The following is a 25,944-nucleotide window of genomic DNA, read 5'->3' on the forward strand; positions in this document are numbered from 1 at the left end:
AATCCCGTTATAGTCGCCTTCTATGACAAGCATGGGTTGCTGAAGACCAATTCTAACCCGGATTTTCACGGATATGCCTAGTACGAGGGCCCTTATTCTCGAAACGTTCGTAGCCCTAAGAATTCTTAACTTTGATCGTAGCCAATGTGTTAAGAATGGACTTAAGACGTTCGTAGGGCTACGAACATTTCGAGAATAGCTAGCCTGTACCGTTAAAATCTGATTTTCTGGGTTTTCTTCCCATTCAACCTGCAGTGTCGTGATGTGACTGGAATACTTTTGAAAGCGTCACTGACCTCATCTACTTCCTCACTATATAGCTAAAAAGGGTATTTGTACTCTGGATCTACAGTTGCCTACTATTTACTAACGAGTAGCACACCTTTAGTTTACATCATCAAACAAAGTCACAGCTACAGGACATACTTAGGCAAACAAAACTCCAAGTTCTAGACTATTGAAATACAGATCGGCGTTTCTTCTTCGCGGAATCAAAATCTGATTATTATGGACTATAACTTAGACTGGTTTTACTTGTGTGGGGCACATGTCTCGTTCTGAGAGAAGATCAGGAACGAAATCTACCACCTGATTTGGGATACGCTTTTACATTCAAGCTTGCCTCTCCCATAGTCTTTCGCTTTCTGTTTCTATGTATTTTCTTTTTCAATGAACAATAATTCAAGCGATTCCATGGCTTTTGATTGCCCAACCAAGGCAATTCTGGCTCTCTGTTTTCTATGAACCGAAAAATAATGTGGCCCACATAACTCTTTCCTGATTGGTTAATAAAAGAATGGATTGCGCGGGAAGACATCATTTATTTTCTACTGTCACTACATTTTCTTGTTACTAATGATTAACTAAGAAGCGATTGGAGTTATTTTTGTTGACGTAATTTCAATGGGTTTTTAGCGTATATGCTATAAACCATTTGCCTTACCACACAAGCCAGTACCTCCATAAAATGTTGATGTCAATTTTTAAATGGTTTTGTTCTGCCTCCCTGTCCGATATTCAGGATTCTACGGTGTTACCTTAAAGGTCACATGCAACGTAAAACACAACTTTGCAGATTCTGATACCTTTCGGTATGGACTTACAGATACAAATCATCAAAAATGCAAATTCAGCTTATAAAGTTGAAAAATAACTCGATGGAAAAAACCCCGCAAAATCGGAGTTCAAACGATTCACTAAATCCACCCCAGCGCCTGGGGTGAAAAGTGGTTTCAAGAGCTGGGCTGCGCTGATAGCGCATGCGCAGTGAAATAGGATCGCACAGCTTGGAAGCGGGATGTCCGGATTTAATATAAGGTCGTGAGCAGGAGTAGTCTAAAAAAAAAATTAGCAAATAATCTACTCATTACATAAAAGAACCTTGTTAGGATCTAGATCTACTCAGCTATGTGTCAACCAGTGAGGCGTTCGACATTTCAAGACGGAAAACCTTCGCTGGCGGCGAATACTCGGTGAAGGCTTTGATGTGAGCTATTTTTTCTAATGTTTTGCTGATATTTCACAAGCGCGAGCTTTTTATATGTTATGACAGTAAATTACCGATTTAACTGTTTATATAATTTCATTTGTCTATTTCACCACACGTTCTTCTTACCGAGTCACTTTCTCAGTTCGATACTTAAAAGCAATGTCATTATTTAGCGTTGACAGAACTTCTAACTGTGATATAGATATGTCGTTGTCACAGACAAAACTCAATGTCTGTTTTATTGACACCTATGTGTCACATGCAATTTGAACTTAACACCTATCAGGCTATACACCATAAACAAAACGCATCGATTTATGGCCCGAGTTCGGTCTCTGTTACATTATGTAATTACACAGACAGGCAGGTGTGATACTTGTACACATGACATGTTATGATGTCTGTTGATTGCCAAAATGTTATACCAAAAAAATGAGCATGTATTTACAAAACCCAACATCACTATATACATACACACACATACAATGAGCCGTGAAGGCATCAGCAAATGAACCAGCCAATGAAAGGCCTCGTTACACTTGAGTGCACACCCACCAGCTCTGACTGGGTTTGGTATCCTGGGTCCTTCGTTTCGAGGGAAGTAAACCAAAGTACAAAATATTGCACTTTTGATTTGCGATTGTACGCTTATAGTTTTGTTTACATGTTTTTTTCATAATCAGCAATGTATATTACTAGTATATGTCGTGAACAAGTGATAATTGTGTTTTAATTATGCTTGATTTTTTTGTTGCATGTGACCTTTAAATAGTCCCAGTATGTTCTTGATCTATCTAGCCATAAATCTGCACATTCTTTTCTGACAGACCCTTTCTGACTCATACAGTTCCTGTTTTGAATTTCCTCTGTCATCTATGGTATACCTCTTTGGCATCAATGGCCAGTCCATTCAGGGGTGGAACTGGTCATCAGCCAACAATTCTTTTCCTAAGAGGCGACTAATGGGTCTGTGGTCTGGCTCGCTTGGATGCATGCCATCGTATCCCAATTGCGTAGATCGATGTTCATGGTGTCGAATGTTTGGTATAGGCCAGATTACTTTCATAATCCACCGACATATACAGTATACCCTGGTTATAATGCCACGGTTTGTCCAGGAGAAATATGGCATTATATGCAGGGTGGCATTATAACAAGGTAGGACAGTTAGAGGCCTTGTGCACTCAACGAGGTGATTGAGCTGATGTTTCCCGTAATGAGCCTTGAATGACTGGATAATCCCAGCGTGTAGGGGCTGCAGGTGACTTGTTGTTGTAGGTGGAGCTGGGATGTTGCTGAGTGCAGCGTTAAACAAATTAATACCACTATTGACTATAGGTGTGTTGTGCCGTTTAAACCTAGAGAGGACGTTATTGTACAGCAGGAGGAGTTTATGCGATGACGTAAGGTTTAAGTACGTGCCCCCGCCCCATCGCAGGCCAATGCTTCATAAAAGTTTATCTTAAAAGTGAAAAAAAAGGGTGGCACATTATTGAATGTGGCGGCCATTTTGAAATCCAATATGGCCGCCAATGGGATGATGGGGAAAATTGGAAACATTGTTTTTTACATCAAGTGTAGTGAGTGGTTTAAGAAAATGTATACTGTTGCCAATCTCCAATTTCTTTAAACGAAAATACATAATACAATGGACTATTACAAAGAAGACTGACTGACTGACTGAGTTTGGTTTTACGCCGCTTTTAGCAATATTCCAGCAACATCACGGCGGGGGACACCAGAAATGGGCTTCACACATTGTGCCCTACAAAGAAGAAACCAGTCAACAATATTGATCATATTGGTCTCCAACTGCCAGTTTAAGAAGAAGTTGGGCACTGGGTTGGGGTTTAACATTGTTTTGTGCAGCCCGAAGTGTTGCAGATCTCAGGCCTTTTCCACTTTAATGACCTCAGTAGCTGTACCTCAATGACAGCATTCCTTGTCCACAACAAAAGATTTCACTATTAATTCTTTCATTACAAAATGCCAGTTAGAAAGTGGTCAGATGTAACGTGTCATATTTGGGATTACACTTTCTAGTACTTTTTTGGTTGAGGCCCATCCGAGATTCGAACTCACACCCTCAGTGTCAGGCACCTAATCGCTGAGCGGGTTAGGCAGCTGACTTTGCTTACTGGCGATTAGGTGCCCAACTGGTTGGGTCTATTATTGTGAAGGGGTGCACCTTTGTCAGACGATTGGTGTAAACGAGTGGACTGGTTGCTGGGCCCATGTTGAAAATTTGGAAAGCGACTACTGGGACAGAAATACTACGATTGAACATGAAATTGAAAACGTGATAATTGAACTGGGTGTAGAGAGTGATAGCGAGAGTGAATCGGATTGTGAAAGTAACTGACGTCTGTAAGTTGTAAAGTTAGTAAACCAAACCAGATAGCATATGACTGTGTTTAAACAATTCAATTAAACCTTGACATGATTGTTTTTTTCAGAAGTGTTGTTTTCCGGGACAAGTTCTGTAACGAATCTCTGTATAAATGCTTCGCACGAACGCAACATTAATAACATTCTCTGCACCCCTATTTAATGAAGATAACCCGTTTGTGCCATTTGACCTCCTGGTTCATGCTTATGTAGAGGAGCTCAGGTCAAGCTGAACAAGCTGTAGTGCTTGAAGCCTTGACTCATCAGCCAAAGACCTGGGTGTGATAAGCCACAATGTGTGAAGTCCATTTCTGGTGTCCCCAGCTGTGATATTGCTACAAGTGGCATAAAATCATATTCACTCATTCACTACATTCCCCTTCACCTGAACTCTCTTTTCATGTTCATGAAATGATTCACGATATTTGGCTCACTTTGAATGGATCCAGTGAGGAACTGAAGAGATGAGTTTGGTTTTAACACTGCTTTTAGCAATATTCCAACAATATCACAGCAGAGGACAACAGCTTCAGACATGACAAGTTAAACCACAGGGCTAACCTACTGTCCCTGCACCTGATGAAGGAACAGTGAGTGAGTGAATAAATGAGGGTTAGGGTTAGAGTATGTTATATCAATTAGCACTCACAGGCAGCTCCAGAGTGGGGTGTGTGTCTGCAGGGAAGTCCTGAAAGTTTATTAAATGACCATTAAAACGGGTGAACTGTGCATCCCCCTTTCAAAAAAGCTGTATCCACCCTTGCCACTATTCCAGCAATGTCATGGCGAGGGACACCAGAAATGGGCTTCACATCTTTTACTCAAGTGGGACATGCGGAAGGTCGCTGGTTCGATCCCCGACCGCGTCATACCAAAATACTTTAAAATATGGTACTTGTTGGTCCCTGCCTGGCGCTCGGCATTAATGGGTACAACAAGGACTGCTCAGCTCGGAGTGAGAATAATGTGTCTGAGTGGGATATTCATGCTTCACTGCCACATGGTATCTCAGTGGGCTAGCACTATAAAACCAGCTTCAGTCTGGGCTAGTACAAGCAGCCGCACATACATATACACACGCATGTCGTCATATGAGCGAAATATTCTCAAGTACGACGTTAAACCCAATTTCACCTCACCTCAAGTGGGGAATAGAACTCTGGTCTTTTGACATGATGAGCAACAGCTTTAACCACTAGGCTACCTCCCCTCCACTACACCCGATGAAGGAACAGTGCTACCATACCATTGTGTGAGCTACTAATACTGAGTACTAACCCTTGAAAATGACTTGTTCACAAGACAACTACTTGAAAAGTTGATATCTCTTTTAATGTTTCTTTATTCACACCACCATGAAACATTTCCAGATATCTACACAAAAATACAACCCCTCACTTGACTACATGGAAGTGCACACTCTTGTCTCAAATCTGAAACAAAGCCCATCACTCTGTATTTGAAGTCCGAGCTCGTGTCAACAGGGGTAATATTTTCACAGTTCTCAGCACTACAGCAATTACTTTCAATGTCACAGTAATAAGTAACACATAATGTCATGTGATTCGAGTCCATTTTTCACTGATCACCCACAACCTCTTCATGGCCGCTTCGTCAACAACCTGCTGTGACAAGGCTTGTTCCTCACAGTCACTGAAACAAGAAAACACGATCACCAGGCAATAATAATTTGAGTGTAGTTCATTTTTAGTACTGAACAACAAGTCCTCTTTACAGGGTAATAATGTAGTACTGTAGACATAGAAGAGATATAAATATCAGGGTTTTACACAGACTTTTAAAAATGGGATTCATGGTGACTCACCATATTTATTTTTGGGAGTCATTTTCAATATTTGGGAGTCATGAAAATTGTAATATATCTTTGTGTTCATCATTCTCAGTATGTAACTGTGTATGTCATACCACCAAATGAAACTACAGCATAGTTCAATTCACACAGCCAGGATTACTGTGTCCTCTGAGCTCTCTGGAACAATCTGACAGCTCTGTAAAAGTCAAACTATCATCGAACAATATCATTTTTTGCTTATCAAATCGATTTTATTGAACTGAATTGTGAGGGCCACCTATAAAACTTGCGTCAATGACTCATATGATAGTATTTTGAGAGTCATTAACATAATTGTTGCATCAAATACGCAGGAATCACGCGTCATGCAAAACCCTGAATATACATGAAAGCAGTCAAAGTAACAAATTCATGAACATTCATCGTTACCAGCACATTTAACCGTAAACCGTACGGAAATCGAAGATTAAACAAGACTTACCTGTAAGTTGAAGGTTGATCTAGATTATATGAAACTAATCACGAGTAGGAGGGATCACGTGAGATAGCGATAGCGAGCCAGGAGTCAGACTTTAAAGTGTTTGAAACCGTGTCCACAATAAGGGTGGGTGAAACTGTCAAGTTTTGGGAGGGCACGTGATCCCTCCTAATTGTGATTAGTTTCATATAATCTAGGTCAGCCTTTAACTTACAGGTAAGTCTCGTTTAATCTTCGATTATATTTCAACCAATCACAACGTAGCTCGTGATCACATGTTCAAAGCACATGGTTTCAAACAAAAGGCAGATAACTAAGTAGAATCTTAAAGTATTTTCCTGTAACTGTGGCATGATTAGGTCTTGTGTGACATACAATGTCATCTGATAGTGTACATGCATACAGTACCTGAAATATTTCCCTGTAACTGTGGCATGATTAGGTCTTGTGTGACATACAATGTCATCTGATAGTGTACATGCATACAGTACCTGAAATATTTCCCTGTAACTGTGGCATGATTAGGTTTTGTGTGACATACAATGTCATCTGATAGTGTACTTGCATACAGTATCTGAAATATTTCCCTGTGACTGTGGCATGATTAGGTCTTGCGTGACATACAATGTCATCTGATAGTGTACATGCATACAGTACCTGAAATATTTCCCTGTGACTGTGGCCAGCTTGGGATCTAGCGCGGCGTACAGTGTCGTCTGAGCTCCCTGCCGCGGCGTCTTCAACATCAGCCACAGAAAGGGAAACAACAGGAAGCTGGAGATGTAGGACTTGGTGACACTCAGGTGCCGGCCGATCTCTGTCTTCACAAGCCCAGGATTGACAGCATTACAAGTTACACCAGTGTCTGTCAAAAACATCATCAGATCCAGGTTAACATTTTCTTGTCAATATGATATAACCATCATCTGTTAAGTGGTTCTCAGATGGACAGATGCTTTCAAGATACAGGCACATCTGCTTCATCAGTTGACGCTAACAAGTAACAAGTATTAACCCTCATACAAATATGTCCAAACTGAAGTTCAAGTGTATCAATAAAACATTTGAATCAGGCTAGCACAACAATACAGGTACCAATCTTGTTAGAAGCAGATCTCAGTTCTGCTTCTTCTCAGTTCTTGCAACAGCTTAACAAAGATCTATGGTCATCTCATTCTGGGTTGCGTCAGAATGGTCAGTAAATAACTCGTCACTTACCATTATCAGGGAAGGGAAAAGTTGTATGTGCTTTCAAATCATGCAACCTTGAGACAGCTTAACAATGTTCAGGGCTGTACGATTGAATCAAAATCATCGTCTTTTGCTTCACAGAGATAAAAACAATTGAAACAGTAGAGACCTTCGGAAGTACTGCCATATAATATTGATTATCTGTCAGACATTCCAGAAGTATAGTTCATTCAGTTTTTAAAATTTCAAATTATGAAATTTGTCCAAAAATAATTTTAAGTGTTGTCTGGAATGTAGGTCGCCAGTTTAAAATTAGTGCCAGGAGGCTAGAGAAAGTTGCTTTCTGATTTGGCAATGTCAGCTTCATTCATTGACCGGTCATAGTTTGTTATAGATCATTATGATGTGACACATGATCTGATGTTTGTGTAGTGGCAGTAGGCACTAAGATCAGATTTTCATACGACTGGCTGTGATACCTTTCAATCGCTTTGCCAATTCCACAGTAAACAAGACGTTGGCAAGCTTGCTCTGTTCGTAGGCTCCAGAAGGGTTGTAAGTGGTTGCACTGTTCAAGTCCTCAAAGTTGATGCGGCCCCTACTGTGGGCCAGACTGGATACGTTGATGATCCGACTTGGAGCAGACGCCTTGAGCTTGTCCAACAGCAGGTGAGTCAGAAGAAAATGTCCTGATTGTTGATACAACAGGTAACTCAAAAAAGTGCTAAACCGAAACAGTACATACAAATTTGAATACACTTCACAAATCTATTTCGATCTTTTAATAGAGTTTTGCATGTCAAAATGGTTAAAAAGTGAACTGATTCACCCTCATTGAACAAGTTACAGTCAGCTGAAACATTCCTAGATCATATATATGGCTAATGCTAAACTGGGCCCCGTTCCTCAAAGCAATCGTAGCGCTAAGATGATCGTAACTCCCATACTTTAACATAGACTTACGACTGTTGTAGCGCTACGATCGCTTTGAGGAACGGGGCCCTGCATTTGAAACATACCTAGATGGTTGACACCTAACTGCATCTCAAACCCGTCTTCAGTCAGCAGTTTCGGACATCTCATGATACCAGCATTGTTGATAAGTATGTCCAGACGCTTCTCATCTGAATATATTCATTAAGATTTGTTAGACACATCGCACAGAACAGACAAGCAAATTGCTCATTATATATTACAATTCTTAGCCAGACAATCCAGTAATCATATCATGAGCATCGATCTATGCAATTGGGATACGATGACCACCCAACTCAAAAGTCACCTCTTACAACAGATATGGGTTGCCGAAAACCAATTCTAACACAGATCTTCATGAGGATGGTCATCTTTAGCACTACCAATAGGACCAATAAGACTGACTGAGTGAGTTTGGTTTTACGCCGCTTTTAGCAATATTCCAGCAACATCACGGCAGGGGACACCAAAAATGGGCTTCACACATTGTGCCCATGTGGGGATTCGAACCCGGGTCTTCGGCGTGACGAGCCAACGCTTTAACCATTAGGCTACCCCACCGCTCCAGGACCAATAAGAAAGCAAGGAGATTGTCCCACAGATAATGGTTCATAATGATGAATCTTTAATCTATCACATCAGCAGATCCTGACTCATACAGAAAATGTACACTAAATGATGTTATATGGTTACATGTACAGGATAGAAAAACACTGCCATACTCAAGTAAGTAGAACTTTTGACCACTCGACTGACCACACCCCAGATGTTATAGGACCTGTTTCTCACTTTGATTAACTGCCTTTGCAAATGCCTTGATTGACCCGATCGAAGCAAGGTCCAGCAGCTGACACTTGATGTTACGGTTTGCCGTCTCTACCACGATCTCCGCCCGGGCACGCTCACACTTGTCCAGGTCCCGACACGCCATAATGACACGACTTCCTGCCACCAGAGACACATCTATTACTAGTATATGGTCTCTGCTGCCACGCAAACAGTTTCATTCATAATAAATATATTTTCCAAACATTATCAGAATTACTAAGACAAATACTACTTTAAATAAGTAAAACCATAGAGTTTCATTAACCTTTCAGGATTTAAAAAAATATTGACTGAATTCGTATTTTTAGAGCTGCATTGGTTGCTGAAGACCAATTCTAACCCGGATGTTCACGGGTTATCACATAATCTAACAAATGGTACCATATTTTACTATTTTCGGTATGGCACCAATGATTGAACCACCAACCTTCTGCTCTATTTACTAGACCATGGAGGCGGTCGATATTAAATAATAATATTTGGTTGCTTTCACAATATCTGACACTTTGATCAATACTGGACTGAGTCAGTCAGTATGGTTTCATAACACAGATAACACCATTCTCTTCCCACAGAGGTTACTTGTCATATCTTCCTACGAACCTCTGTTCTAATACAGCCATATTTCCCGGTTCTCGTAAAATCCCCTAGCGGCAAAGGATCGCAACACGAATTATCTCCCTTCTTTCTATCCAATCAGAACACGTGTTACATCGACTTAGATTCAACTTGACTAACACAAGCAAAGGTGGGGCCACAAATATCCCCCATCTGCCGGGGACTTGTGTTGATGTTACACACAAGACGTTTAATGGCTAGCTTGTCCGTTGTCAACGACGGCGATAAACACGCCACTGATCCGCCATAACATGACTGAGTTCTGTCTAGAAGAAACGTTTTCGCATCGCACAGGGGAAGAAGTTTAGTTTTCTCGAAGCATACGGAAATTACCGAGGCCTCGCGAATCATCACTTTTGAAACAACGTCGCTGATTGATTGCACAACTAAATCTGTTTGCCTCCAATCACGAGTCTTGAACGCTCACACCATGAAAGGGCCGTATTAGAACAGAGGTTACGTAGGAAGATATGACAGGAGTAACCTCTGTGGGAAGAGAATGAGATAACACTGAAACATGAGTTTTTCAGTTTGGAATGAGCTGTTCACATGTCATAACAATACCTGACCATTGTATAAACAAACAACTATCAACTATCCAACACTTATATTACCTCCATCCTGAGCAGTGTAACATACCTCTCTTGGCCAGGTCCCTTGCCACTTCTTTCCCGATGCCAGTGTTGGCTCCAGTGATGACGACAGTCCGCCCAGCCAACCTCTCTTCCCCGGTGTACTTCCCTCCCCCCATGTAGTCCCTGTATACAGAACATCTTTGTATACAGAACACCATTGTATACACAACATCATTGTATACATAACACCATTGTATACAGAACACCATTGTATTCAGAACACCATTGTATACAGAACATCATTGTATACAGACCATCATTGTATACAGAACACCATTGTGTACAGAACACCATTGTATATAGAACACCATTGTGTACAGAACACCATTGTGTACAGAACACCATTGTATATAGAACACCATTGTATACAGAACACCATTGTATACAGAACACCATTGTATACAGAACACCATTGTATACAGAACACCATTGTCTACAGAACACCATTGTGTACAGAACATCATTGTGTACAGAACACCATTGTCTACAGAACACCATTGTCTACAGAACATCATTGTCTACAGAACACCATTGTCTACAGAACATCATTGTCTACAGAACACCATTGTCTACAGAACACCATTGTATACAGAACACCATTGTATACAGAACACCATTGTCTACAGAACACCATTGTCTACAGAACATCATTGTGTACAGAACACCATTGTATACAGAACACCATTGTCTACAGAACACCATTGTCTACAGAACACCATTGTCTACAGAACATCATTGTATATAGAACACCATTGTATATAGAACATCATTGTGTACAGAACACCATTGTATATAGAACACCATTGTGTACAGAACATCATTGTATACAGAACACCATTGTCTACAGAACACCATTGTCTACAGAACATCATTGTCTACAGAACATCATTGTATACAGAACACCATTGTATACAGAACATCATTGTATACAGAACACCATTGTATACAGAACATCATTGTGTACAGAACATCATTGTATACAGAACACCATTGTCTACAGAACACCATTGTCTACAGAACACCATTGTCTACAGAACATCATTGTGTACAGAACATCATTGTGTACAGATTGGTGTATATACACCAACTATCCAAGTACGTGTTGGTACATATCAATGTCTCCATCAGGGATAGAAATACACCAATTTACTAGCCTGAATAGTCATAAAATATAGCAATACCCAAAACAAGTTGAAATTCTACCAGCTGTTAAATAAATAAGTCAACAGTAAGACTGCTCAAATCGTCATTATTACTATCGACACGATCTTATTTATTTTGATTCATACAAACTTACATGCAAAACAATTTGCTTATTAGCCAATTAAATGCCATAGAATGTCGAGGAATTCCTTTCAGTGTATTCATATCTATGGGGCAACACAATAATTCAAAGCCTGCATTAACCCATGCCAACTGCATGGCTTCTTCATTAATCTTAAAATAATGACAATTTTACTAGATTCACTATATATACCCTTATATATACTTGCACTCACTTCAACAGATATATTCCTCCCATGAGAGTACCAAGGGCACTTAAAGGTACAGCATACTTCGGCATACTGTAGGACCCCATTGTCTACAAAACAGAACATAACATGATCAGGAGGAAAGTAAAAGTATTTTGCTAATTTCCTCCAGCAATTATGTAACAAGTGATCTATGATTCATCTATAATTACAGTCATAAGAACCAGAGGTTGATATTATGAGCAGTGTGACATTAGTTACAATATTGCAGGTCTGTGTGACGATTGCTATGGGCTTGATTTTCCGTTCATAGTAACTGCATTTGCAGAAAATTAAGGACCACTTTTTCAGGTTCACTGAACATGCTGAATATCATAATATAATAATAATAATTAACATAATAATATTATGATCATAACATAGATTAATTAGAATCTAGTATAAAAAGTAATCTCCTGTTTGAAACATGGTGTAGAACTGGTAACATTATGAAACTGTGAAAATGACCATAATTTCGAGCCATAAAATTCCTCAAGCAAAATGTTAATTTTTTCAGGTAAATTGACGCAATATTGCCAATAATGAAAGATCGCAAGTAGCAAATCATTATTGCGTGGGGTGTACTACACAGTCTGTCATTAGTAACAGGAAATGGGAGGAACCTTTTAGAACGTTACAAAGTTGACTCCCTGACTAACGGACATAACATAAACTTGTGAACTACACTCACTGTCAGATTTTGACCTTTCCTTCAAGCCAATGTGTGACCGACTGAGCAGGGTCATACGCCTTCAGAACCAATCTGAAGACATTAGTCCAGCTGTAATAAGATCATGCCGTTGCATACCACCATTTTATTGCAGCAAACATGAATACCAACAACTAAACACTAAAAAGTATCTTCACCGAAGGTTTTATATACAACACAGCAAGTCAACGTGAGAATTAGTAAATTAGAGTTACCTCCCCCTTTTTCTACACGAAACGAGTTCCGGACCGGTTGTGCATATCTGGGCGTGCTGATCCATTCATCCTTCATCATGTCGACACCACAGCTGCCATTCCCAGACCCAGAGAAGATTTTTACCTCTTGGTGGCCAATTATCATCGGTGTTGCTGTCGGAATATTTTATGCAGCAAGGTAATGTTCGAATATAGACGAAACTGATGAACCATTGTTCTAATTTCGATCGCAAGCTCTCATGCATTATGCATTTTATCGAGTTGTGAGTTGATTCCAATCATTTCTTTGAAACAGTAAATATTATTTTTAGCTTTTCAGTGAGTTCTGTACCATAACCCGAAAAACAATGAACTCAGAATTATAGGTGAGATTGTACAACTTGAAATAGTGTAAAATACCGTTTGTTCTAATATCAAACGAAGCCACAAGTCCTTATTGCGCAAGGTGCACACACTGTACATTTGCTTATCACTGATAGAAAGTTGCCAGTTTTTTTCATATACATGAAGAAACCTGTTGTATACATTATGAAACGACTTACATTATCATGTTTATGTAATGCAGTCATGTAAGGGGTGACTAACGGGATCGGGTGGTCAGGCTCGCTGACTTGGTTGATACATGTCATCAAATCCCATTTGCGTGGATTGATGCTCATGCTGTTGATCACTGGATTGTCTGGTCTAGACTCGATTATTTACAGACCGTCGCCATATAGCTGGAATATTGCAGATTGCGGCGTAAAACTAAACTCACTCACTCACTAATACAGTAATGGTACTCACTAAGTTGTATCATGACAAAAAGAAAATCATGATTATTTTCCATTACCATTAGGATCATGCTGGTAGCCTAAGGTGTTGAGGGTTCATCACATCACTACACTGTGTTTGTACATCATATACAGTCACTGCCATACATCCAGGCTGCCATCATGACCCACAACTGTTGAAGTTGCAGGTCCTAACTTAGTCCAGCATATAACTAGACGACTTTGCACTATACCAAGGTGTGCTCGACGTCTAGCCGGCTAATTCAAGTTCTTTGACGCACTTCACTAGGCAGAGAGGCACAACAGATTTAGGCATAAACGAGGGTAGAAACTCAACCTATCGACTAATACTTGTGCATGGATTGATAAACTTTCATTCATCTTCAAAACGAAACACTTACCTCCTCTAAAAACGACTCATTTTATTACTTAAATGACCTGAAACATAAAGACCCCACCTACTTTCCACCATTTGTCGGCCATACTATTATGGTAATTAGTGGTTGAATAAAAAGTGGAAACGCATTGAAACGTATTTAGGAACAAATAGAAACTGCTAAAAGTTTGTCCCCCTTCCTCCGACTTCAGAGCGTCATGTAATCACGGTCCGTTTAATACGATTCCTTTTTTTGATACAACTGCTAATTACCATAACCAAAATGGTCGACAAATGGTGGAAAGTTGGTGGGGGGATTTATGTTTCAGGTCATTTAGTAATAAAGTGAATCGATTTTAGTGGAGGTAAGTGTCTCGTTTTGAAGACGATTGTTTGTTTTAGTAATGCATGCACATGCATTAGTCGATAGGTTGAGTCTTTATTCTTGTTTTTGCCTATAACTGTTCCACTCAAATTTCTTGCGGAAAGGTGCGTCAAAGAAAATGCACTCGCCGTATAAACTCGATGTAGGCCATGGCTGGAATACGAGTTTATTCATATGAACTAGTCCTAACTAAACTCTTAATACAAGACAAATCTTATGGATAACAACTTCTTGATTTATTTTACACAGTGTTTCTGGGCTAGTTTCTGACGAAGGGGCAAGAACTAGCCCAGAAACGTTGTGTAAAATAAATCAAGAAGTTGTTATCCATAAGATTTGTCTTGTATTACTACACCAACTTCTAAATGCCTTTGAAGAATTTAAACTCTTTATGCCATCACTTAAAAAAAACTCCAAATTGTTTTGACAAGAAAATTGACACTTAAATACAGTGGTGGGAGCCTGATGGTTAAAGTGTCATCTCATCAAACTGAAGATCTGGGTTCGATTCCCCACATGGGTACGGTGAGTGAAACCTATGTTCGGTGTCCCCTGAGTAAAACCATACTAAATCAGTCAGTCAGTCAGTGACGCATGTCACAGTTTTGTAGATCGTTGCTCATGCAGTGGATCACTAGTTTGTCTGCTCCAGCATGTTATTAACAGACCGCCAACATATAGCTGGAATATTGCTGAGTGTGGCGTTAAACAACAAATAGCAAAATCTCTTGAGTTTGAGCAAGGTGACTACATATCATAGTCCCCGTAGGTTTCAATATTTAGTATGGTTATTGACAGACTTAGTTATTGCAGATTGTGCCTTTATTTGTGTGTGTATGGTGAACTAGAGTTATGTATATTGTTTGCAGACAATGGTTGCGTGGTGCACAGTTTGTGGAGGAAGTCAAACTGGAAGGGAAGGTTGTTATCATCACTGGGGGCAACTCAGGCATCGGCAATGCTGCAGCGTTATATATGGCCAGGAGAGGTAGGTCAACTCAGTATTGTAAGGTCATAAACCTTGTGTTTCTGGAGCAGGTCTAGTGTACAAACACTGTGTCACTTTCCTTATCTGGAGCCACAGTATCTCAGATACAAATATTCTCAATGTTCAGAATTGCGTCCTTGAGCTGTGCCAGGATCTGCTTACAATTTGGTCTCTTAGCACTTTACTGAACTTGAGGGCACTTCTTTCCTAGTGTATTTCGTTCAAGATGGTCAGTGTTGACCATTATTTTATGAAAGTGACCATTGTCTGGCCAATATGTAATTAATGTGTATGGCATAATATTGCAAGTCTGCATTTTGGGTTGAAATAGAAAGATGCTTGACAAGATAGATGACAAGCCTGAGTTCAGATTGACATGAAGTAATATGCAAGATTGTGAATTTTAGACTGTATCATTTTGATCAATTTGTGTTGGTAGAAATATATTGACACCTGTGGTTTTACAATGAGACTAGGTATCCTCTGTAACACAGTGCTATCTGAAAAATACTTGTGTTGTATATTTTAATTGATTTTACGATCGGCTGATACTTACACCTAATTTATCACAGGACTGTAATATCTAGACATTTTATAATTTGCCAATGTGAATCATAATTCACACACACGCCCTAGTGTATGTTGTCTGTCTCATTACACTTCACGGCGAAAACAATGATTCTGTTGAATGCTACGACAAATGAATAAAAACAAAATGCAAATATTAAAATTAAAACAGATTAAAGTTATAGGAACAATGTCAGGCTATTACCTTGTTCGAGGAATGTATTCATCAATATCCACAAAAACAAGTGATATGCCATTCATCTGCAGCTGTTCCAAGTGATGTGTCTTTTAACAGTCTAATATACGAAAAATCCATATATCATTTCAGGTATTTCACATTGGTGTATAGTCTCATTGGTCACCCAAGATAGCACACCTGGCAACTAATTGCATAATGTCCGCCATTCTTTAAAAAAAGTAATTTAGTTAGCCAATAATGAGCAATCAATCAATGTATTGGCGGTTAATCCTTTGAAAGAAGGACGTTGTTTTTACGCAGACACAGACACGACAGAGTGTATTCAGTATAGATTAGTAAATCTACATACATAAACACTACCTTTTGACAAAATAAAGGTAATTAATCAATCAGCGTGTTATCGGTTAATCCTTTGATCAATGTTTATATTGTTGAGTATTTACTCCAGACACAAGAAATGCCAAATGGGAACCTTTGTCGGGTAATCTAAGTGGTGTTACCACTAATTATACCTGTTATAAATTAATTAACTGACCATCAAGTGAATGATGACAAATGACATGTGTAGGTTTATACCATCTAACACGGGTTACAACAAGAGAATATTAATTGTTGCATTGCATGCAATTTTAATTGCATGTGAAAACTTATGGGCCGACACTGCTTTGAGAATACGAACAGAACTTCATTGTTGCATAAGAAATACATATAAACATTTGCTGTGTGCTAAAACTGTATGTACCTAAGTAAATTTTCAGATTCTTCTAGCAATGGTTGTTTAGTTTACGGATTCAAATAAATAAAAAAATTAATATCATACGTAATAGACATCATATTTTTGCATGACATGATGAAACATCGAGGTAAAAAAACCCACAGAAATGGGATCAATTTGGATCAGTCATTATACCATCCAGGCATTAGAAAACCTGAAAAAGCCCACACTGCTTTGATACTTTATTACAATCAGACAAGAACCACCAGGGATATTTTCAAATACCTGCATCTGATGGGCATCCACCCTTGTTAATGTCCCACTGTTTAGGTTGAAAAAATTAACCGTAACCGTGATGAGTGAGGCTGATCATCGTTTTCGCTATCACTAGCGTCTGGCTCGAACAAAAAAGGCCTAGCGACACCAAGCTATTTTGACAGAATCGTCTATGAAAACAAGTTGTAACTCGGAAACTAGGCAAAGCAAGAGACAAAATTAAATGACAGTAGATTGTGAGAACATATAGCTTTCATTTTTCACAACAGTTGCCACGATTTCAGGTTTATACAAACCTGTAAACAAGATAATTTACCCCCTGAAATGTACATGAATTCTGCATCGGCCCTCATTTCTATTCCTCATATGACGTCACAGACACGCGCCACTCTGATTGGTTGAAATTTCGTTCGCGGGTGAGAATTGTGCACTGTTGTCAAAAAAGGTCGATTTAAGTTAAATAAAGATCAAAATGAGTAGTTTTAATGACTGGGTTTCATTTATAACGATGCCAATTAGTGATTTATGTATTTGTACCCCCTAGAGTATATGTGATCTTTAACATAAATCAAGACACATATGCTATGATAAAGGTTTCAACATGTAATGCCTCAACACCTGTGAAGATGATATTCCCATATTAGATCAAAGTGATGGGAAGTTGTAATGTAGCTGGTTTTCCGTGTTGTCTGTGCAGGTGGAAAGGTGATCATCGCCTGTCGGGATGAGGCTCTAGGTCGGGAGGCTGCAGAGGAAATGAAGACGCTCCACAAGCAGGAAGTGACCGTCATGAAGTGTGACCTAGCCTCCTTCAAGTCTATCAGGGAGTTTGTGGAAGCTTTCAAGAAAAGTGAGAGACCATCTCTGTCTAAAGCTTTGTTATCGATCTGTAACCGTTATATGAAAATTATTTCTAATAAGGTTTTTATTATTATACCCTCAAAAGAATTTGTTAACGACAGTTTACTGTAACATTGTTGGGTCTGTATGTAGTAGAACCCATTATAAGCTGGTTCAACCTACATACAGCCCATTGTAAGCTTGTACAACCCACTGTGACCATTGACAACCCATTGTAACCTCATACTACCTGTTGTAACCTTGTGTAACCCACTGTAACCTTGTACAACCCGCTGACAGACCGTTGTAACTCTATACCACCCACTGACACTATTGACAGACCATAGTAACTTTGTACAACCCACTGACAGACCATTGTAACTTTGTACAACCCACTGACAGACCATTTAACTTTGTACAACCCACTGACAGACCATTGTAACTTTGTACAATGCACTGACAGACCCTTGTAATCTTGTACAACCCACGGACAGACCATTGTAACTTTGTACATTGCACTGACAGACCCTCGTAATCTTGTTCAACCCACTGACAGACCATTGTAACTTTGTACAATCCACTGACAGACCATTGTAACTTTGTACAATCCACTGACAGACCATTATAATCTTGTACAACTCACTGACAGACCATTGTAACTTTGTACAATGCACTGACAGACCCTTGTAATCTTGTTCAACCCACTGACAGACCATTGTAACTTTGTACAACCCACTGACAGACCATTGTAACTTTGTACAATCCACTGACAGACCATTGTAATCTTGTACAACCCACTGACAGACCATTGTAACCTTATGCAACATACTGACAGACCATTGTAACTTTGTACAATCCACTGACAGACCATTGTAATCTTGTACAACCCACTGAAAGACCATTGTAACCTTGTACAACCCACTGACAGACCATTGTAACCTTATGCAACATACTATCCATATTACTATTCCATCTTACAGCAGGGCGGTGGGGTAGCCTAGTGGTTAAAGCGTTCGCTCGTCACGCTGAAGACCCGGGTTCGAATCCCCACATGGGTACAATGTGTGAAGCCCATTTCTGGTGTCCCCCGCCGTGATGTTGCTGGAATATTGCTAAAAGCGGTGTAAAAACCATACTCAGTCAGTCAGTCCATCTTACAGCAATATATACAATATTTTGCTAAAATAAAACATTCATGTGTTTATACGATGCTGGTGATAGTAAAACTTGTCGTATGTGGTTCTAATACCGGCAGTGCGTCATTAAATTCTAAATTCACATAGGGAAGTTCTCTTTGCAAATTTAGTCAAAAGTAAATGTGTGTTATTGACATAGAAATGTATTTTACCTTCCTGGCTGTTGACTGCATACCTAGATCATGTAGAATGTTGGGATACATCAGGATACATGTTTGATCCAGTGCCAAGTAATACCTCAGTTAGTTTAACGATTTTGTTTTTTTGCAGAGGAAAAGAAACTGGACATTTTGATCAACAATGCAGGCGTGATGATGAGTCCCCAGTCTCTAACAGAGGAAAAGTTTGATGTGCAATTTGGTGTCAACTACCTAGGTACACATGATTTCTGATGTTTTCTACTTACACTCCTTGTGGGCATTTAGGGGAAGAGGAGGGATGGGATAGCCTAGTGGAGAAGGTGTCACACCTACAGTCAGGGTTGATTCTCCTCAGTGTGTACAGGCTGTTCTGGTGTGAGTTGAACACCACTTTGAACAGTATTCATAGGCGGATCCAGGGGGGTGGGGTGAGTGCACCCCCACCTCCTTGTCCAGAAAGTTTGTTATATGACCATTGAAACTCGGGTGGAAATGCAGTGTGCACACACCCTTTTCTCAATAGTGTGCACCCCCCAACCCCCTTTCTCAAAAAGCTGTATCCGCCCCTGGTACATGTATTCAAGTTACATCACAGGATATCAGCTCAGTATCATGGCAGGGTGGTGGGGTAGACTGGTGGTTAAAGAGTTAAAGCCCTTTTCTGGTGTCCCCACCATGATATTGCTGTAATATTGCTAAAAGCAGCGTAAAACATCCTCACTCACTCACTCAGTATCATGGCATGCCAGCACTATTCATGGGTAGTGGCGCGACGTTTGTACTGCATATGATAGCCTGTTTTATTACAATATACATCTTGATTATCGATCACGTCATCTTGACTGGATGCCACGTTTGTTTTAAAGTGAATGCCAGTGATTGGAGGTGGAATTTGATTGGACATTAGGAAAGAGACATTACTCATAATCGTCAATGGAGGTGTTACAATTGAGCTTTGAAATTTAATTCTTAGATAGAAACTGAACTTTTATACTGAGTTAGCCCCTTTAACTCAGGCATATTACTTGTTTAGGAGATATTGTGCTTATATGTAATGTGTATGCATTACCATATGAGGAGTTGAGACCATAAGAGGTGCACTGAAACATTCCTCTATCATCATAGAGGTTTCATTATCAGCGTTAGGAATGAAATCTAGGGTTAATAGATGAATGCTTTTGGGCACCAAAACATTCCAAGTCCCCACTGATGAAATTCGAACTGTTGACTTTCTGATCAGATGGTCAGACACTTCAACTGTATAAACATCTTTGGTCATATTGACAAGCCATCAGACCTCGGATCTGAAGGTCTGTTGTTCAAATCACTTCACAGGACTCAGAATATTTTATTCCATAGCTGCTACCGAAACCGAAATCATTTCATCGATTCATCTTTCACTTCTTGCTATCTGGATGCAGGTACATTCCTGCTGACAGAGTTACTACTGGACCTCTTGAAGGCATCCGATGCGGGTCGCATCGTCAACACTTCAGCATCTGCGAGTAACCTTGGGGAGATCAACTTTGATGACATCAACATGACAGAAGACTACAGTCCAGGACAGGCGTACGCTCAGAGTAAACTGGCCGTCAACTTGTACACTCTTCACTTGGCACGTCGGCTTAAAGGTAGTTATAAGATTACTTGTTTACACTACATATGGAACTCGCTTAGATAATGATGATAATTATAAAGAGAAGCATATATGTTGTGAATGACCCTCCCTAAAATTTATGTAAAAAAGTAACCCCCCCCACCCCTGCATGTCATGTACAAAATTGCTGACCCACCCCCTTGTACATGTGTACAAAATTGATGACCCCTCCTACCCCCATAGAACAAAATGGGTGACCCCCCTTAAAATATCACACACACACACACACACACACACACACACACACACACACACACACACACACACACACACACACACACACACACACACACACACACACACACCAAATAAGTTATGAACAGTACCTTAAAGGTAATTACAGATTGTATATGTTTACTTGTTCACACTTCGTTTTAGTGAGGGGGCAGTGGGGTAGCCTAGTGGTTAAAGCGTTGGCTCGTCACACCGAAGACCGAGGTTCGAATCCCCACATGGGTACAATGTGTGAAGCCCATTTCTGGTGTCCCCCGCTGTGATGTTGCTGGAATATTGCTAAAAGCGGCATAAAACCAAACTCAGTGAGTCAGTCAGTCGTTTTAGAGAGAAGATTCAGTCACTTGATAAATGTCATCTTTCTTTGTAATGAGCGGAGTTGCTCAAGGAATGTCCCTTGATTCGAAAGGTAACAGTATCTATCTCATAACACCTTTGATATTTGACATAATATGTGTCTTATGGCGTCATGATTATTTTGACTCATATGTAATTTCTTTGATCTGTTTCACTGTTATTTCTTTGTTTAGCATGTTTAGAAAGAGGATACTTAACATCTTTAAATTGCATGGGGTATTAGCAGAAGCTGTGAACAAGTGATACCAGCAGTAATATTTTGTATTTATTCGTATTGTTCTTACAGATGTGTAAAAATTACACAATCAGTCTTGTCTGAAACGGGGCCTTGGGGTAGCCTAGTGGTTAAAACGTTTGCTCATGACGCCAAAGGCCCTGGTTTGATTCCCCACATGCGAACAATTTGTGGTGTCCCCCGCCATGATATTGCCAAAAACTCACGTTTCTGAAACCTTACACCCTCTGCCAATCATTACATTACATGACTTGGGTATTATGTACAACCTCCCTTTCTAAAAAATCTATGATCTGCCTCTGAAGTTCATACCCCTTCATGAGAAGTATTTTTAACATATGTTTTTGTGCTGTGATCATTTTTGTTCATAAAGCATATTATGGAATGTTATCAATATTGCAGACACCAAGGTCATTGTGAATGTGACCAATCCTGGAATTGTCAACACTAATGGACATCGTAATCTCCCCTTCAAGAACAACTCCTTCCTGCGGTTTAGCTTCTCCCCGATTGTGTGGTTCCTCATGAAGACACCATCAGATGGTGCTCAAACAACACTCCTTTTGGCTTGTTCGAAATCTATTGATGGCGTGTCAGGAAAATACTACAAGTAAGTAGTCTATGTCACACTTTGATGAGGCATCTCTCTAAACATTGGACACTGTGTGAAGCCCATTTCTGGTGTCCCTTGCCATGATGTTGCTGGATTATTGCTTGGACATTGTTCTTCTTGACCATTTTGACATGGAATATCTTTGAAAGGTTTTAGATCTCAATGAGTTAGGTGACCTTACAACTGTCATGTGTGAGTAATCTTAATGGCAGTGGAAACGTGTTTGATAAATATTTGTAGCTATTGTCAATGACAAATGAGTGAAAGGCAAGTGGCCAGAAAGTGCTTAGAGTTACCTGCCCCTGGTTGTAAACAAACATGGTAGGTGTGATGGTACAGTTTCTAGAAAACTTATTGTACCTTTATAACAGTGACAGTAGCAATCCCTGTTCCCACTGCCTCTACATTTATCACTATGGATAAAAAACTGAAGGAACAGATGGACATTTTGTCTCACGCGTCACATTTACTAGTGCAGAGTCGTGTCCTTCAGGCATACCAGGATCTATCTTTTTTAAAATCACCAACTGTTTACAATGGAATATCTAACCTTAATTCTGACTACTCGTGATAGATGTCTGTCGATGCCAGATCAAATTTATGGTTCTGAATTCATTGCGATAATTTAACCCAAACTCAAATCTGTCTAATCCAGACTTAAAGGGTGGCCTTGTTTAGTTTTAATAATAAAATGATAATAGAAAACTGTATTCATTGGAAATTTGCCTACAAGAAAAGGGAACATTATATTTTAGCTAACAAAGCAAATTATATGTAATATTGTGACTCGACCTCACTGATTTGTGTTTTTCAGAGACTGCACTTTGAGTGAGCTGACTGGCAGGTCCTTGGATGAAGAGCTGCAAGAGAGGTTACACAAAGAGTCTGTGAAGTGGACGGGTCTTGAGAAGAAGACTAAATAAATACTTGTTTTTATAGTCCAGATACCGAAACATCAAAAGAACATCTTTCACTGAAAGTGGAGTTTATGATAAATTTATTCTTACTGACCGAACAGATAGATAGTTTCAGGAATTGTTCCTGTTACCTGGTAGTGGCATTTACATGTTGGGAAATGTAGAATGATGATTGTGGAACAGAGTCTGGTAACAAGTCCAGAATGAAAACAGAAATTTAGTTCACATAAGCTAGCAATTTCTTGTCAGACCGTAGTGTAGGATGTTTAGTGTTATGATTGCACCTGAGACAGGGTGTCATCTTTGTCGGTTTCACATGGCCTGATCAAGTAATTTTTTCAACAAACATGAAGAAGGTTTGGATTTCTGTTTGAACCTACCAGGATGAAGAAATGGCTGAAAAGATCATTCATTTGAATGAGTGCCATTGCACCAGCATAGCAACGGATCAGTCCATTAATTGTAGAAGGGGCGCGTCAACTGGAATTGGGGAGGGTCACAAAAATTATGACAGACAGTCTCTTGGAATGGTTTCACATTTTTGGGAAGGATCATGAAAAAAAAGGTTCGAGTACATTGGGAAGGTCATCCAAGAATATTTCACACATTAGATGAACAGTATTTTTAATAATTTATCTGACCAAAATAATCTCTGACCTACCCTCCATGTTATAAATGACCGGTCGCAAAGCTGTCATGACAAATGTTATGAAGATTTACAATTTTTCTTCTTCTGTTACTATTTCCATCAGACCGTCCATTTATATATTAAACTCAGGCTATGTGGAACATAAGGGAAAAGATCTTGTCCTCAGAATATTATAGAGAAGACATAAGAAGCCGTTGCTCGTAGTAACAACTTCCATTAGACTCTATAGATCAATATTTATTGTCAGACATGTTCCGTGATGGTTCAAACAAAGCAATAACCTTCCCATAGTTTGTCCTGTAACTGTTGTGATTTCTGTGTGTAAGGTAAATACTTCATTAACGAATTATGTGGATCATAAATGACGGGTGTACATCATGTCCAGAATTGCCAAAAAGTATAATTTTTAAACTTATCCTATCTCACGGTATGCACCTCTCTTCTTCTACGACCAAGCCAAGCGTGTGGATCAGCAGCGGAAAAGTTGCTGTTGCACTGATCACAATGTTTGCGTTTCTTAGAAGATTCGATTTATTTACCATATTGACAATCAAATAATGTCTAACTGAGAGAACAACACATGTCCACTCGGTGTAGCGACAAGAAAGAGAATGACAGGCACAGAGCGTCACGTGATCATCTGAGCGATCTGCACGCTTATTGAGATGATTGACAGGTATTGTTATCGGAGTGGGGGCAGAGGTCAGAGGCCAGGAAGTTTTGATTCAACTTAGCCTACAGCACATTTCCACACTTGGTCGTAGAAGAAGAAGAGAGGTGCGTACCGTGAGATAGGATAAGTATATAAATATACAATTTATAGTAAAATTTCCAATGTTCCATATACAGTGTATCAGTTCTAACTGTTCTGTTTCCAAGAACTCTGCATTCCATGCATCTTGTGTAGAAGTTGTGATCATAGTCTTCTCACATCACTGTTAATTTTTCTTTATATTTTGACATGTATTTTCAAACACTTATACAGAAATGTGATGGTCATGGTAGAGGGATTTGTATGACCTTGAAGGAAGGGCAGTAATTAACTGTCAAATGAATGTCAGTAATATGTATGCTATTGTACAAAGGGATCTTGGCGCTGAAGTGAACGTGACTTCCTTATATAGGCTATTATTATCGTCATAGTTTTTGTACAGTGCCATCCTCATGTAGATATTCTTTCATGGAAGTAAGACACTGCATTTGGGTAGGTTTTTACCGAGATATTTATTCAGAGCATGGTTGTAATCAAATTGGCAGCAGTTCTGAGCCAGATCAACCTGCAGACATTACACTTGCTGCACTTTGTGGTCTTCTGGATATATTGAAAACTTTGGTTAAAACCAGAGGTGTTATCAGAAATGGTTGTGTGCACAAACAGATGCTGTTTGATTTGCAAGTTAAACATTATATAAGAAAACATACAAACACAAAAAAACCCAGAAACCATCTGATTTTTTGTATATGAGCCAGCTTTAATTTTGATAACACTTGATTACCCAGCTTTTTTCCAAGGAAAATTTTGAAACATTTACACGCTATACTTTTGCACCTTTATTCACTCTGCACTTTCATCACTGCACTACTGGATCAGTGAATCTCTTATACGTTCCCTCTGCTAAATGGTTGTGACTGTTGAAACAAATATGGTATTGATTTAGGTGAATGATTTACCCAACCCCTGATGATGTCTTGTTCATTGTTTGAATAATAACAGCTTATCTGTAAACAACTTTAAATGTCACATGATGAGATGGGTCTCATGGAGACGAACCAGTACTGATAATATACTTCTAGTGTACTCGAAAAAACATGTTGTAGATATATATCTTGGTTAATTGTTATGGTATTCAATTGAATCTTTGTATTGCTTTACATGATACCATCAGTATGGTCTTGTGCCAAGATTTATAGGTCATCTCTGATGAGTCATCACTTCCATCAAGAATAGTCTTTATCTAATGCTTGAACAGATTTTCA

At 39.4% G+C, this 25,944-nt stretch overlaps 2 protein-coding genes across 2 annotated transcripts; one reads left to right on the forward strand and one right to left on the reverse strand.

The window, feature by feature from the left end:
* Positions 1-5,191: 5,191 nt before the first annotated feature.
* Positions 5,192-12,843, reverse strand: LOC124291991 (retinol dehydrogenase 13-like). The gene is made up of 8 exons (XM_046729069.1): positions 12,618-12,843; positions 11,915-11,997; positions 10,420-10,538; positions 9,124-9,279; positions 8,379-8,483; positions 7,839-8,048; positions 6,826-7,033; positions 5,192-5,530 (listed from the first exon to the last, which is right to left on the reverse strand). The coding sequence occupies exons 2-8, from the start codon at positions 11,992-11,994 to the stop codon at positions 5,434-5,436; spliced, it is 975 nt and encodes a 324-aa protein (XP_046585025.1). The 5' UTR covers positions 11,995-11,997; positions 12,618-12,843; the 3' UTR covers positions 5,192-5,433.
* Positions 12,844-12,855: 12 nt separating this feature from the next.
* Positions 12,856-24,257, forward strand: LOC124291990 (retinol dehydrogenase 13-like). The gene is made up of 7 exons (XM_046729068.1): positions 12,856-13,028; positions 15,254-15,372; positions 17,827-17,979; positions 19,436-19,540; positions 20,727-20,936; positions 22,191-22,398; positions 23,216-24,257. The coding sequence occupies exons 1-7, from the start codon at positions 12,928-12,930 to the stop codon at positions 23,322-23,324; spliced, it is 1,005 nt and encodes a 334-aa protein (XP_046585024.1). The 5' UTR covers positions 12,856-12,927; the 3' UTR covers positions 23,325-24,257.
* The last annotated feature ends 1,687 nt before the right edge of the window (positions 24,258-25,944 follow it).

This window comes from Haliotis rubra, unplaced genomic scaffold (assembly GCF_003918875.1).
Source record: "Haliotis rubra isolate DU_JTF1 unplaced genomic scaffold, ASM391887v1 Scf504, whole genome shotgun sequence".
NCBI classification, from domain to species: Eukaryota; Metazoa; Mollusca; class Gastropoda; order Lepetellida; family Haliotidae; genus Haliotis; species Haliotis rubra.

Bases quoted from the DNA above. Each gene is read 5' to 3' on its own strand.
- LOC124291990 (XM_046729068.1), top strand. From the start codon at position 12,928: ATGTCGACACCACAGCTGCCATTCCCAGACCCAGAGAAGATTTTTACC. The intron at 17,980-19,435 runs GTGAGAGACCAT...GTTTTTTTGCAG, and splicing joins TGTGGAAGCTTTCAAGAAAA to AGGAAAAGAAACTGGACATT. The intron at 22,399-23,215 runs GTAAGTAGTCTA...TGTGTTTTTCAG, and splicing joins GTGTCAGGAAAATACTACAA to AGACTGCACTTTGAGTGAGC.
- LOC124291991 (XM_046729069.1), bottom strand. From the start codon at position 11,994: ATGGGGTCCTACAGTATGCCGAAGTATGCTGTACCTTTAAGTGCCCTT. The intron at 10,539-11,914 runs GTGAGTGCAAGT...TTCTGTATACAG, and splicing joins GGAGGAATATATCTGTTGAA to GGACTACATGGGGGGAGGGA. The intron at 9,280-10,419 runs GTATGTTACACT...CTCTGGTGGCAG, and splicing joins AAGGGACCTGGCCAAGAGAG to GAAGTCGTGTCATTATGGCG.